At 40.7% G+C, this 12,893-nt stretch overlaps 1 protein-coding gene across 1 annotated transcript in view; it reads left to right on the top strand.

The window, feature by feature from the left end:
- orc3 (origin recognition complex, subunit 3) overlaps positions 1–7,892 on the top strand; it is a 75,931-nt gene extending 68,039 nt beyond the window's left edge. The window contains exons 19-20 of the mRNA XM_067984900.1: positions 2,828–2,907; positions 7,625–7,892. Coding sequence (XP_067841001.1) covers positions 2,828–2,907; positions 7,625–7,730 — 186 coding nt within the window. The 3' untranslated portion in view covers positions 7,731–7,892. The remainder of the gene's footprint in view (positions 1–2,827; positions 2,908–7,624) is intronic.
- The last annotated feature ends 5,001 nt before the right edge of the window (positions 7,893–12,893 follow it).

Genomic DNA, 12,893 nt, shown 5'->3' with positions numbered 1-12,893 from the left:
AATGAAGGCCACTTAGTCCATGTAGCCAAGGGTACTGTGGAACCATATCTCAAAAAGGAGCCAACTGCTTCAGAAGAGAGGAGGGAGGAACAATGATGAGAAAAGCAGGGAGAGAACTCCTCCTCTCCCATAGAATATAAGAAATAGGAGCAGGAGTAGCCCATACAGCCACTCGAGCCTGCTCTGCCATTCAGTCAGATCATGGCTGAAGTTCAACCTCAACTCCACTTTCCTGCCCAATCCTCATATCCCTTGGTTCCCTTAGAGTCCAAAAATCTATCTATCTCAGCCTTGAATATATTCAACGCCTCAGCCCTCTGGGGTATAGAATTCCAAAGATTCACAGCCCTTTGAGTGAAGAAATTCCTCCTCATCTCAGTCTTAAATGGCCAACCCCTTATCCTGGGACTATGTCCCCTAGTTCTAGACTGTCCAGCCAGGGGAAACAACCTCTCAGCATCTACCCTGTTAAGCCCCCTCATAATCTTATGTTTCAATGAGATTACCTCTCATTCTTCTAAACTCCAAAGAGTATAGGCCCATTCTACTCAATCTCTCCTCATAGGACAACCCTCTCATCCCAGGAATTAATCTGGTGAATCACATTTGCACCACCTCTAAGGCAAGTATATCCTTCCTTAGATAAGGAGACCTAAACTGTACACTGTACTCCAGGTGAGGTCTCACCAAAGCCCTGTACAATTGTAGCAAGACTTCCTTACTCTTGTACTCCAACCCCCTTGCAATAAAGGCCAACATGCCTAATATGTGCAATAGTTGTACAAGGCTGTGATAAAGCAAGCAACTGCTCTGCCGTTGCAACAACAATCACTGGAAGGAGCATGAGCATGATTGGGACGATTCTTCCTCTCAACTCAATGTGGCAAAATTAGTTTTTGCCTCTGTTGAATTTTTTAACTTTTTTTGAATTGCTCGAATCAACATGTAAGGTGTTAACTCCAAGGGCTACGTAAAGTATTCTTTTCAACAGAAAGCCATTCGCTTGATCTAGTCAGTGTCTGCTAGATTTTCCTAAAGGTGTAAGTTTGCTTTGCCCTACGCAATAGTGGTCTGACATGTTAATTGGTTAATCAACCTGTGGGCTATTATTTGAAATCCCAACCATCGTGTGCTATTTGTTCCTCAGAATTACTTCGGGACATCATGCTGCTCAAGAATGTTATTTTATTCAATTGGTCTGTTGTGATACACAATCACTCAGCCTGCAAGAAGCTCCCTGGTCACATTACAATGTTATGCCATAGCCTGGTTCAGTGACTTTGATTAACGGCCATTTCTAAAGCCTTTGAAAAGAGGGCAGGGCCCTTTAACTGGTTGGAATCCTCTTTGATTGGCAACCCATTGGGCTGAGAGTTTATCTTACAAATTTATCTTGGCAGTGAGTAAAAATCTCGCAGACAATAACTAAAAGGCTGTCTGTGTTTTACAAGTCTAGACAGCTTACCCAGAGAGCTATGCTAGATTGAATTTGAGTTTACAGGAAATGATATTCTGTTATAAGGGCCACATTTTGCATCTGTTGTTTTATATCTCTGAGTATAAAGGAACATGAATCTCATTGTTACACTGTGTACTGTTCATCCATCTATCTTATGTAAATAATACCATTTATTGGTTCAGTGGCTGCATCTCGTTTTTATGAGTGTGTTTCCCCAGTCTGCCATTCAGATAGAGAGGAGCATTGATGTGGTGAAGTGCAACTTTTTTCTGCCTGATTTTTAGGTAAATGATATTGCAACCCAGGATTTGTAACACAGAATGCTTATTCTGTACACCGCCTGCTGGAATGTGTCACATGCTGATGTAAATAGTAAGGGTTCTTTGTTACAACCCCTGAACCATGATATCGTATACCTAGATATCGGGCAAAAAAAAAAGCTGCATGCTGGATTATGAGGGGAGTGAGGTCTGTTTACTGGAGTGGCTGGTGACCCAAGGGAATATTTAGTGTAATGACCCGAATGCGTGACGTTCACCATGTGGGGAAATGTGCCTACACATGTGTCCTGTTACTATTGTAAACAATTTTACAACACCAAGTTATAGTCCAGCAATTTTATTTTAAATTCACAAGCTTTCGGAGATTTTCTCCTTCCTCAGGCAAATGTTTCAAGAGCTCCTTGAAGCTCCTCAAGGAGCTCTTGAAACATTTGCCTGAGGAAGGAGAAAATCTCCGAAAGCTTGTGAATTTAAAATAAAATTGCTGGACTATAACTTGGTGTTGTAAAATTGTTTACAATTGTCAACCCCAGTCCATCACCGGCATCTCCACATCCTGTTACTATGGTGCAGCATGTTGTGGCGTTACGCTGCCCTGTTACTAAATTTCAAAAAAATATAAAAGTATTAATTTACTTGTATTGAATATATTTTAGAATTTTCTTTGTATTTATGGCTGCATCTTGTGTAGATTTTGAAAATCCTGCCATATCGATATCAACACGCATTGTATATAAAGATACAATGAATGTTCATTGCCCACCAGAAGAAAAATAACTATAAAAGTGACATTTTTCATTCCTTTCCAGTAAACACACATTGCAATTACAATATGATTGACATGCTGAATTGGTAATGCTTCAACTTGTGGTAGTAAGCTTTCCATTTTAGTGGTTCACAAGCTAAATATAATTAATTGTATTTTTTTTTCTACAGGAGTTGCTTGTTTTGAAGATTTCAATAAAAATGGGTGTGTGGATGGACTGTGCCAAAAAACTGTGCCATGTATAGATTCCTTTGTAGTTTTGTGAATATTTACTATGTTGCTTCTTTTACTGTTACTTGAACTAGAATTATTTATTTATAGGCATTCGCTACAGTGGTTAGTGCTGCAGAAGAGAAGGACCCAGACAAAATGAGTAACGAGCAGGTGGATGAAGTTCTACAGTATCCTTTCTGTACGTTTTCACGCCAATCGGTTCTAATAGGAACACCAGGCAGCAAAGGCAGTTTTACATTATCTATACATCCATCTATATATATTTAAAGCCTTGTCTATAGTGCACACTTTCCATAAGCGTCACACTTCCCATCATATTTTGGCCATCACTCTTCAGGTGTTACATTAAATTATGTTTTAGTGCATCCCCTGGCTCATGCAAGCAACTCAGTGGAAAATTGAAAACAGTATTTGCGCACTTGGAGATTTTACAGCCTACTTATCACACTTTCTAACAGATACAAAGCAGTCTTTAAATGATGTGTATGTTTTCCTCTATCTGAGTAGTGAAGTAGTCAGGTGGGGTTAGCTTCACTCAGCAGATGGGCATAAAACACTCTCAAACGCATTCCATCTCCACAGTTCCCTGACCGAACAACAATTAAATTGAGTGGCATTTGAACCTGTGTTTACTACTTAATAATTCGATTTATAATGTTAGAGACAAAGCTCCTTCTTATAAGAATACTACTTTTGTGCATTGCATGGTATAACGTTCTTGTCCTTATCAGGCAGCACTTATCAACCAATTTATTATGAGCAACACCACAGGAGATTTGCTACTAATATAATAAAAACCATACGGCAGTGCATACCGATGCCATGTTTTGTCACAGATACAATGTGCTATTTGCTTCAGAGCTGTAGACAAAAACTAATTAGTACATTCCAATCTGCAAACTCCTCTGACGATAATTACACTCTGAGTAATCTTAAAATGGGGGAAAAAGGTTAACCTCTATTGTTGGGTGCTTTTGACCTGAAGCCTGAAACCACATCCTAATCTGAAAACTTCCCTCACTAAACAACAATTAAAAACCTCGTGGTGCCAATAGTCTGGGTGGCCATCCTGAAGATATTTTCACAGCAAGGACTTACTATCAGCAGTTGAAACCCAATTTACATTTCAGTTAGGGTTTGTTTCCAAGGTAAAATTGTTAGAAGAATTTTTGTTTTAAACCTTGCTCCCTCTACCATTTCTTTATTAGTCTGCCCCAGCTTTCAGTGTCAGCACTTTAAACAAAAAAAATCTTGTTTATAAAAATGTTCTGAGTATTAAAAAGCGAGTTCTAATCCTATCTTTATATTACTTGATAACAATTAAGCTTTATAGCCTTAAAGAGATATTGCTGAATGAAGAGCAGAATATTCTTCATAGCATGGTATTAGTATTCAGTCTTCCCAATACTAAATATTGGGACGACCGAAGCCTATGTCTTCAATCCCCGCCACAAACTCCGTTCCCTAGCCACCGACTCCATCCCTCTCCCTGGCCACTGTCTGAGACTGAACCAGACCGTTCGCAACCTTGGCATCCTATTTGACCCTGGGATGACATACCAACCATGTATATCTGCTCCATCACCTAGGCCGCCTCCTTCCACCTCCATAACATCGCCCATCTCCGCCCCTACCTCAGCTCATCTGCTGCTAAAAACCTCATGCCTTTGTTACCTCTAGACTTGACTATTTCACGGATCTCCTGGCCGGCCTCCCATCTTCCACCCTCCATAAACTTGAGCTCGTCCAAAACTTTACTGCCCGTATCCTAACTCGTACCGTGTCCCATTCACCTATCAGCCCTGTGCTCGCTGACCTACGTTGGCTCCTGGTCCGGCCACGCCTCGATTTATCTCATCCTTGTTTTCAAATTCCACGATGGCCTCACCCCTCTCTATCCCCTCTCAAGGTCTCTACGCTCCTCTAATTCTTGGCTCTTGTGCATCCATGATTTTAATCGCTCCATCATTGGCAGCCGTGCCTTTAGCTGCCTAGGCCCTAAGCTCTGGAATTCCCTTCCTAAACCTTTCCGCTTCTTTACCGCTCCTCCTTTTAAGACGCTCCTTAAAACCTATCTTTTTAAGCAAGCCTTTGGTCGCCTGTCCTAATATCTCCTTATGTAGCTCGGTGTCACATTTTTGTTTGATAACGCTCCTGTGAAGCTCCTTGGGATGTTTTACTACATTAAAGGCGCTATATAAATGCGAGTAGTTGTTGTTGATTGAAGGATGATATGCTGTTTTGGCTGGTCAAGTGTTTTGTACCCACCTGATGGGTGAAGCCAGCCCTACCTGCATACTGGACGGTTGGATTGAAGATGACATACATGAGAAGAGTTGAGTAACTTGAATTATGCTGCCTTAAATGCTCCTTCAAATGACCATACAAAACTCAGTGTTACAAAGCCAATGATCTCTGCCTTAACCGTGGCACATTGAACAGAAGTGTTGTGCTATGTATCATGAAGGAGAAAGGATTTTGATTTGGTCCATCAGCATTGTTTGGTGATGAAAGAGGAGGATCCTGGGTGGAGAGTAAAATTAAAGTTTTTTTTTTAATTCCATTTTTTACCCCCTACCCAGTCTTGCTCCCCCCCAGTGTGTGGAATTGATGAAAATAGTTCAGGAATATTTCCACTGGCCTATTGTTGTGGATGGTAATGGAAATGGTCTGCTGGTTGCTTAAAAGGCCCACTAAAAATCCACTTTGAAAGGGAAAGGCCGTGTGCTTCAGAGCTGCAGACTGAAACTAACCAGCACATTAACCAGTGATCTAGAATCCTCAAAACATATATGCTGCTCAAATGAATTGCACCCACTGTTAAACTTCTCTTCTGTAAACAATTTTACAACACCAAGTTATCGTCCAGCAATTTTATTTTAAATTCACAAGCTTTCGGAGGCTTCCTCCTTCGTCAGGTGAACGATGTGAAAAAAAAAAATCCCCATCAACTCTTTTTTTTTTCACATCGTTCACCTGACGAAGGAGGAAGCCTCCGAAAGCTTGTGAATTTAAAATAAAATTGCTGGACTATAACTTGGTGTTGTAAAATTGTTTACAATTGTCAACCCCAGTTCATCACCGGCATCTCCACATCAAAACTTCTCTTCAATTAACTTTTTGTCTGGCACCTTTTAATCATTAAATATTGTGACTAGCTTTTTTACAGTAAGGACTGTTTTTCATCTTCCAATAACTTTTACCAGGATGAGAACATGAATCATTTTTTGTCATTGTAAATTCATTATTCATTAAGTCTGACAAGTTACTAAAGAAAGCAAGAACATAGACTGAAAGAGAAGAAAAGACAAGCCAAACTTAGAGGATCAGATATAGGCAAGGCACTTCTAATTGTGGTTCACAGAGTGATTGTATGCCACTACCACAACTACTTGCACACTGTCTTGCTGCTTTTTTAAAAAATTCATTCATTGGATGTGGGCATCGCTGACAAAGCCAGCATTTATTGCCCATCCCTAATTGCCCTTGAGAAGGTGGTGGTGAGCCGCCTTCTTGAACCACTGCAGTCCGTGTGGTGAAGGTTCTCCCACAGTGCTGTTAGGTAGGGAGTTCCAGGATTTTGACCCAGCGACGATGAAGGAACGGCGATATATTTCCAAGTCGGGGTGATGTGTGACTTGGAGGGGAACGTGCAGGTGGTGTTTTTCCCATGTGCCTGCTGCCCTTGTCCTTCTAGGGTGGTAGAGGTTGCGAGTTTGGGAGGTGCTGTTGAAGCCTTAGCGAGTTGCTGCAATGCATCCTGTGGATGGTACACACTGCAGCCACAGCGTGCCGGTGGTGAAGGGAGTGAATGTTTAGGGTGGTAGATGGGGTGCCACTCAAGTAGGCTGCTTTGTCTGCTTTCTTGCCTGCAAGTCCCAATTCTCTGCATAGTAGGTCTAGCTCACTTTCTTCTCCTGTATGCTCCTCAGACTCTTACAATATTTCAGGGGCTAATCATAGCCAAATCTGATCCTGCCCTCCCCCAGTATATCCATATGTGCACTTCCTTTCTGATATTTCTGGGATGAGAAGAGTTGATGGGGATTTTTTCTTTTACACACTCTTTTAGTCAGGGACTCTGAGGCCAATTATAACAGCCCACTACTACCCCAGTGGAGACTGATCGGGTTCGGTCAGGAATTGAACTTGTGACCTTCTTGGTCTCTATGGCTCAGTGCACACCATATAGTGCATTTACTCACTGAGCTACCTGAGGAGCCCTGTTTATATTTTTAAATGGAGATTGAGGAAAATAATATGTAGATTAATTTTAATTTATGGGGAAAGATCCCAAAAAATCATGGTCCAAGTTCCCATATTCAAAAATACCTCGTCAACATTAGTGACTATCATCAGCCACTTTATTAATGAGTAATTCAGTGTTGTATTGTTTCAGTTATCATTTGAATAGTTCAGATCCCTGTTATACTGTACAAAGTCTACGGTGCACAGAGTTCTCCCAATGTTTGGGCAGCATTCTTCCCCTAACAAACACCTCCAAAAACAGATTAACTGGTTATTTGTTGTTGAGATCTGGAATGCACTGCCTGAAAGGGTGGTGGAAGCAGATTCAATAGTAACTTTCAAATGGGAATTGAATATATACTTGAAAAGGAAAAATTTTCAGGGCTGTGGGGAAAGGGCAGGGGAGTGGGACTAATTGGAAAGCTCTTTCACAGAGCCGGCACAGGCACGATGGGCCGAATGGCCTCCTGCTATAAGATTCCTTGATTCTGTGAAGGTTGTAACAAAAATGAAGGAATAGATATGGGAAGGAAAGTATTTAATAATAGGAAATGCTATATAATTTACTGCAGCTGTTAAATAACACTGCAGCAATTGTTGAAACAATGTACAGTTTTCCTTGACTAACCTTATCAGTGCTCGTTTTATTCGAGCCGTTTCTGAGCTGGAATTCTTAGGCTTTATTAAACCAACCAAACAGAAGACTGATCATGTAGCAAGGCTAACGTGGGGTGGCTTTTGACCACAGCTCTAAAAGTCTTGAAATTACTTCCTGTCCGATTCATTTGGATAAGACATTTTGTGCCAGAACTGGAGAATATGACCTTGAACAAACATACTGGTAGCATGTGTGCTAGAACGCAAAGTGAACATTTGTGATGACTAATAAAATGACTATTTCAGATGTGTTGTTGGGCTTGATAAAGATTAGTTGACTGTTTGTTTTCTATCCTCACATTAACAGATGTTGAGGGGGCATGCAGTCAAATTCTGATCAGACGATAATGCTCTTTAATCAGATACAAAAAACCTGTGACAATAACCTGGTTGACTTACTACAAAATATTGATTTTTTTTTCCTACTTTGTGAGAAAGACCTCTGCTTCCCACTTCCAAAACAACCCAGTTGAGACTGGCAGCTAGAGAATCGTGGACACATTCCCTTGACCCTACCCACCTGCAGTTTGTGAGATGCCACGGGCAGAAGAATATATGCAAGACCTTTTTCAAGCAACAAATACAAAGAGTCTTACTAGGTTTCAGTAATTGTGGGTTCTAAATTAGTTAAATTTATTTTTCTTTAAATCTAAAGATATTGTTTCATGAAAGTGAAGGTCTGAAACTTATCCCCTTGTCGAAAGCTAGAGAAAGGTTAACATGAGCAGCTGGTGGTTAAGCAGAAATGTAGTCTTGTATTACTTGACAACTTTTATACCAGTTTGCAAAATCTAGATTATTATACGTTACTAAATTAGAAATGGTAGTGGAGAGTAACACAGTGCGAGGATTTACCTGAAAGAATCGGAACTTAACTACAAGAGTAACGTAGGAAGAAATTCATCTTGGATAGAGCGCAAAATGGGCAACAGTGAATCGGAAAGTCTGTTTTACACTCGGCCCGATTTTCATTTCCACTGAAGTCAATGGAACAGTAAACTGGGCAGAGTGTAAAATGGGCTGCAATCCGCTATCACCTGGCTCGAGACGAATATCTACCCCGAAGGCTCTTGTCAAAATCAGTGAAAGAAAGGCGAGCCATCGTTGGTGTAAATTTATCTAAAGAAGAAATAATAAAAGCCTGTGAAATGGACCCACTTCAGACTGCATTCCAGTGCTCGGTTTTAAACTTGTGATCTCATTCCAAAGCCATAATTGAGTTTTCCTTCTTTTTAAAATGCAATCTTTGCCAGTGCAGGTTTCAAAGAGTTGGACTTATCTGTGCTGTGCTACATGGTCCCAAGGGGAAAAGAGAGAAGAAAGCTTATCTATTATTATAAACAGTACAGCTAGAGTGCATTTCATGTACGTTACACAACTTACATAACATAAAGAGAGATAAGCCAGAGCATTTAGGATAGTGAGAGCACACCGAGAGGGAGGGGGAAAGGGAAGAGGGTCAGGAGGGGGCAAAAGAACAATCAAAGGGAAAGGGTTTAAAGAGATTTTGACCACAGGAAGGGAGGGAGTTAGCGAGGGGGAGATGTTGAAGGAGAGGATTCCAGAGGGTAGGGCATAGTGGCTGAAGGAACAACATAGTAGCTGGTGGAGCAGAAAATGATAAGTAAACTGGTGTTGGAAGAAGCCTGTAGGGACATTAGACTGGAGGAGACCATGGAAGGATTTGTAGGTCAAGGCCAAGGATATTACAATCGATTCTTTGGGGCAGGGGAAGCCTGTGAAGCTTGGCAAGGACAGGGTTGATAGGGGGCTGGTGTTAACGTGGGCTGCAGCTTTGTGGATGAAACATATTTATAGATGGTGGAAGCGGAGAGATTTGAGGGCATTGGGAAAGCGAGGTGATAAAATCAAGAATTAGTCATGCTTTTTTATAAGAAAAGTATAAAAAAACAAAGGCAGTAATTTAAGATATACGGTATCTCCAGCAATCAACACAGGAGCCAGAATGTCTGTAACACCAGACAGACTGCACCAATAACAGTTTTAAGTTTAAAAAGAGAGAAAGCCAAGGTTCTGATCTGCAGAAATGAAACCCTGACTTCACCCAGTGTTTACTTAACAGGAATTAGACTGTGGTCTTAGCAGCACAACAATACATTGTGCATTAGATGGATAACACTCATGTCTTCTAGAACTGTGTATCATCTAACAATCCTGGGCAACGCTACAGGAGCTTTACCAGTATTATATTAAAATGTTAACATCTTGTGTGCATTTCTTATGTCATACTTTGGCATCATATCTACATCAATGCAAATGACTGTCAAAGCCTAGAGCTTGAGTTGATATCCTTCTCTCACTGGTAGCTAAAGAGACTTAACTACAATTTCCAACAAGCACCTGTGCCTATAATTTCAGCAGGTTGCAGTCTGAGTACAGTATGGAGAAAACTCCAAGGGTACTTTAGTCTTAATGTGCAGAAGATCTGCACTAAGGTTAAATTCAGTGGTAGCAAGCAGTTAAGATTTTCTTTTTCCTAAAAACTTCAAATAAAGTAAAGCATGAATTTTGGAGCCTTATTTAAGGTGGGTTTTGACAGGGAAAAACATTGTCAAGAACTTATTTTTACTTCAGACAGTGGTGAGAGAAGGAAATGCAATGAGACAGAGACAAATGCGGAGTGTAACAAAAATGAAGCATTTCGGCCTATGACATCATGGAATCATAGAATGATACAACACAGAAGGAGGCCATATGGCCTGCCATGCCTGTGCCGGCTCTTTGTAAGAGCTCTCCAACTAGCTCCACTCCCCTGCTCTTTCCTCATAGCAATGCAAATTTTTCCCCTTCAAGTATTTATCCAATTTTCTTTTGAAATGTATTATTCAATCTGCTTCCACCACCCTTTCAGGCTGTGCATTCAAGATCCTAACAACTCACTGCATAATTTTTTTCCCCCTTCATGTCGCCTCTGGTTCTTTTGCCAATACCATAAATCTGTGTCCTCTGGAAACAGTTTCTCCTTATTTACTCTATCTAAACCCTTCATGATTTTGAACATCTCTATCAAATTTCCTCTTAACCATCTCTGCTCTAAGCAGAACAACCCCAGCTTCTCCAGTCTCTCCACATAACTAAAGTCCTTCATCCCTGATACCATTTTAGTAAATCTCTTCTGCACCCTCTCCAAGGCCTTGACATCCTTCCTAAAATGTGGTGCGCAGAATTGGATACAATACTTCAGCTGGGGCCTAACCAGTGAGTTAAAAAGATTTAATATAACTTCCTTGTTTTTGTACTCTATGCATCTATCTATATTAAAGCCTTTTTAACAGCCTCCTCAACTTGTCCTGCCACCTTCAAAGATTTGTGTACGTACACCTCCAGGTGTCTCTGTTCCTGCACCCCTTTTAAAATTGTACCATTTCGTTTATACTGCCTCTCCTCATTCTTCCTACCAAAATGAATCATTTCACACTTCTCTGCGTTAAATTTCATCTGCCATGTGTCTGCCATTTCACCAGTCTATGTCCTCCTGAAGTCTGTTACTACCCTCATTGTTTACTACATATATGAGTTTTGTGTCACCTGCAAACTTTGAAATTATGCCTTGTATACCCAAGTCCAGGTCATTAATATATATCAAAGAGAACAGTGGTCCTAATACCGTCCCCTGGGGAACACCACTGTATACTTCCCTCCAGTCTGAAAAACAACCGTTCACCACTATTCTGCTTTTTGTTCCTTAGCCAATTTTGTGTCCACACTGTCACTGTCCCTTTAATCCCAGGGACTTCAATTTTGGTAACAAGTCTATTATGTGGTACTTTATCAAATGCCTTTTGAAAGTCCATGTACACATCAACCACACTACTCACATCAACCCTCTCCATTATTTCATCAAAGAACTCAATCAAGTTAGTCAAACATGATTTGCCTTTAACAAATCCATGCTAGCTTTCATTTATTAACCCATATTTTTCCAGGAAGGGTGGAAATTGCAGAGGCTCTGGCCATAATCTTCCAATCCTCCCTAAATATGGGAGTGGTGCCAGAGGACTGGAAGATTCCAAATGTTATCCCCTTTCAAAAAAGTATTTTTCCACGTGCCAATTAATTTTGTCCCGGATTATTGTCTCTAAATGTTTCCCCACCATCAACATTAGGCTGATTGGCCTGTAGTTGCTGGGTTTATCCATCTCCACTTTTTTGAAATGGGGTAACATTTGCAATCCTCCAGTCCTCTGGCACCACTCCCATATCTGGGGAGGATTGGAAGATTATGGCCAGAGCCTCCGCAATTTTTACCCTTACTTCCTTCAGCAACCTAGGATGTGACCCATCCGGACCAGAGTCTTTACTACTTTGAGTACTGCCCACCTTTTAAGTACCTCTTTATTTTTATCCTATCCAATTTTGCCTCCAACTCCCGTGATGTTGGCAGCATCCTCTTCTCTACTGAAGACAGATGCAAAGTATTCATTTAATATCTCAGCCATGCCCTCTGCTTCCACAAGACGATCCCCTTTTTGGTCCCTAATCGGCCCCACCCATCCTTTGACTACTCTTTTACTATTTATATGTTTATAAAAGACTTTTGGGTTCCCTTTTATGTTACCCACTAATCTCATAAACTTTCAATCTCTATACTGTTAGTCATCCAGGGAGCTCAAGCTTTGGATGCCCTTCCTTTCCCCCTCATGTCTAGTCTGTACCTGAACTATCTCCTCTTTGAAGGCCTCCTATTACTCATTTTATCTGCCAGTCTTTGATTCCAATCCACCTGGGCCAGATCCCTTTTCAACTCACTGAAATTAGCCCTCCTCCAGTTGAGTATTTTCACATTTGATTTTTCCTTGTTCTTTTCCATAACTACTCTAAACCTATTGGTTTCTTTTTTTTTGATTGCTACATGTATGGTTAAAAATTGTTTTGCTCGCCAGAAAATAGTCAAGCTTGTTTTGATACACAATAGCCCACGGCAATATAAATTATGTCTGATCTGGCATCCAAGGGAGGGGCCAAGCCATTCAATTCAAATGCAAGCATCTTGTGACTTTTGTTTGTGGCTATGTTTGGTTGCCAACACTTTTTGAGCTTGAGGCACAAATTTAAATTTCCTTTGTTGTGGTCAAATTTTGAAAATGTTTTTTAACCTGTTTTGTTCCTGGTGGGTTGTCTGTCTGAAGCCATCAGAATGAGATTCTGTGGATGATCAACAACCAAAAACCACATATAGATTAACATTCGGGGTCCAGTTTAAATCGCAGTTTAGCACTGTAGATCG

Source organism: Heptranchias perlo, chromosome 5, assembly GCF_035084215.1.
Source record: "Heptranchias perlo isolate sHepPer1 chromosome 5, sHepPer1.hap1, whole genome shotgun sequence".
NCBI classification, from domain to species: domain Eukaryota; kingdom Metazoa; phylum Chordata; class Chondrichthyes; order Hexanchiformes; family Hexanchidae; genus Heptranchias; species Heptranchias perlo.
Note: the sequence above shows the minus strand (reverse complement) of the source record. Positions and strands in the feature narration are given on the sequence as shown.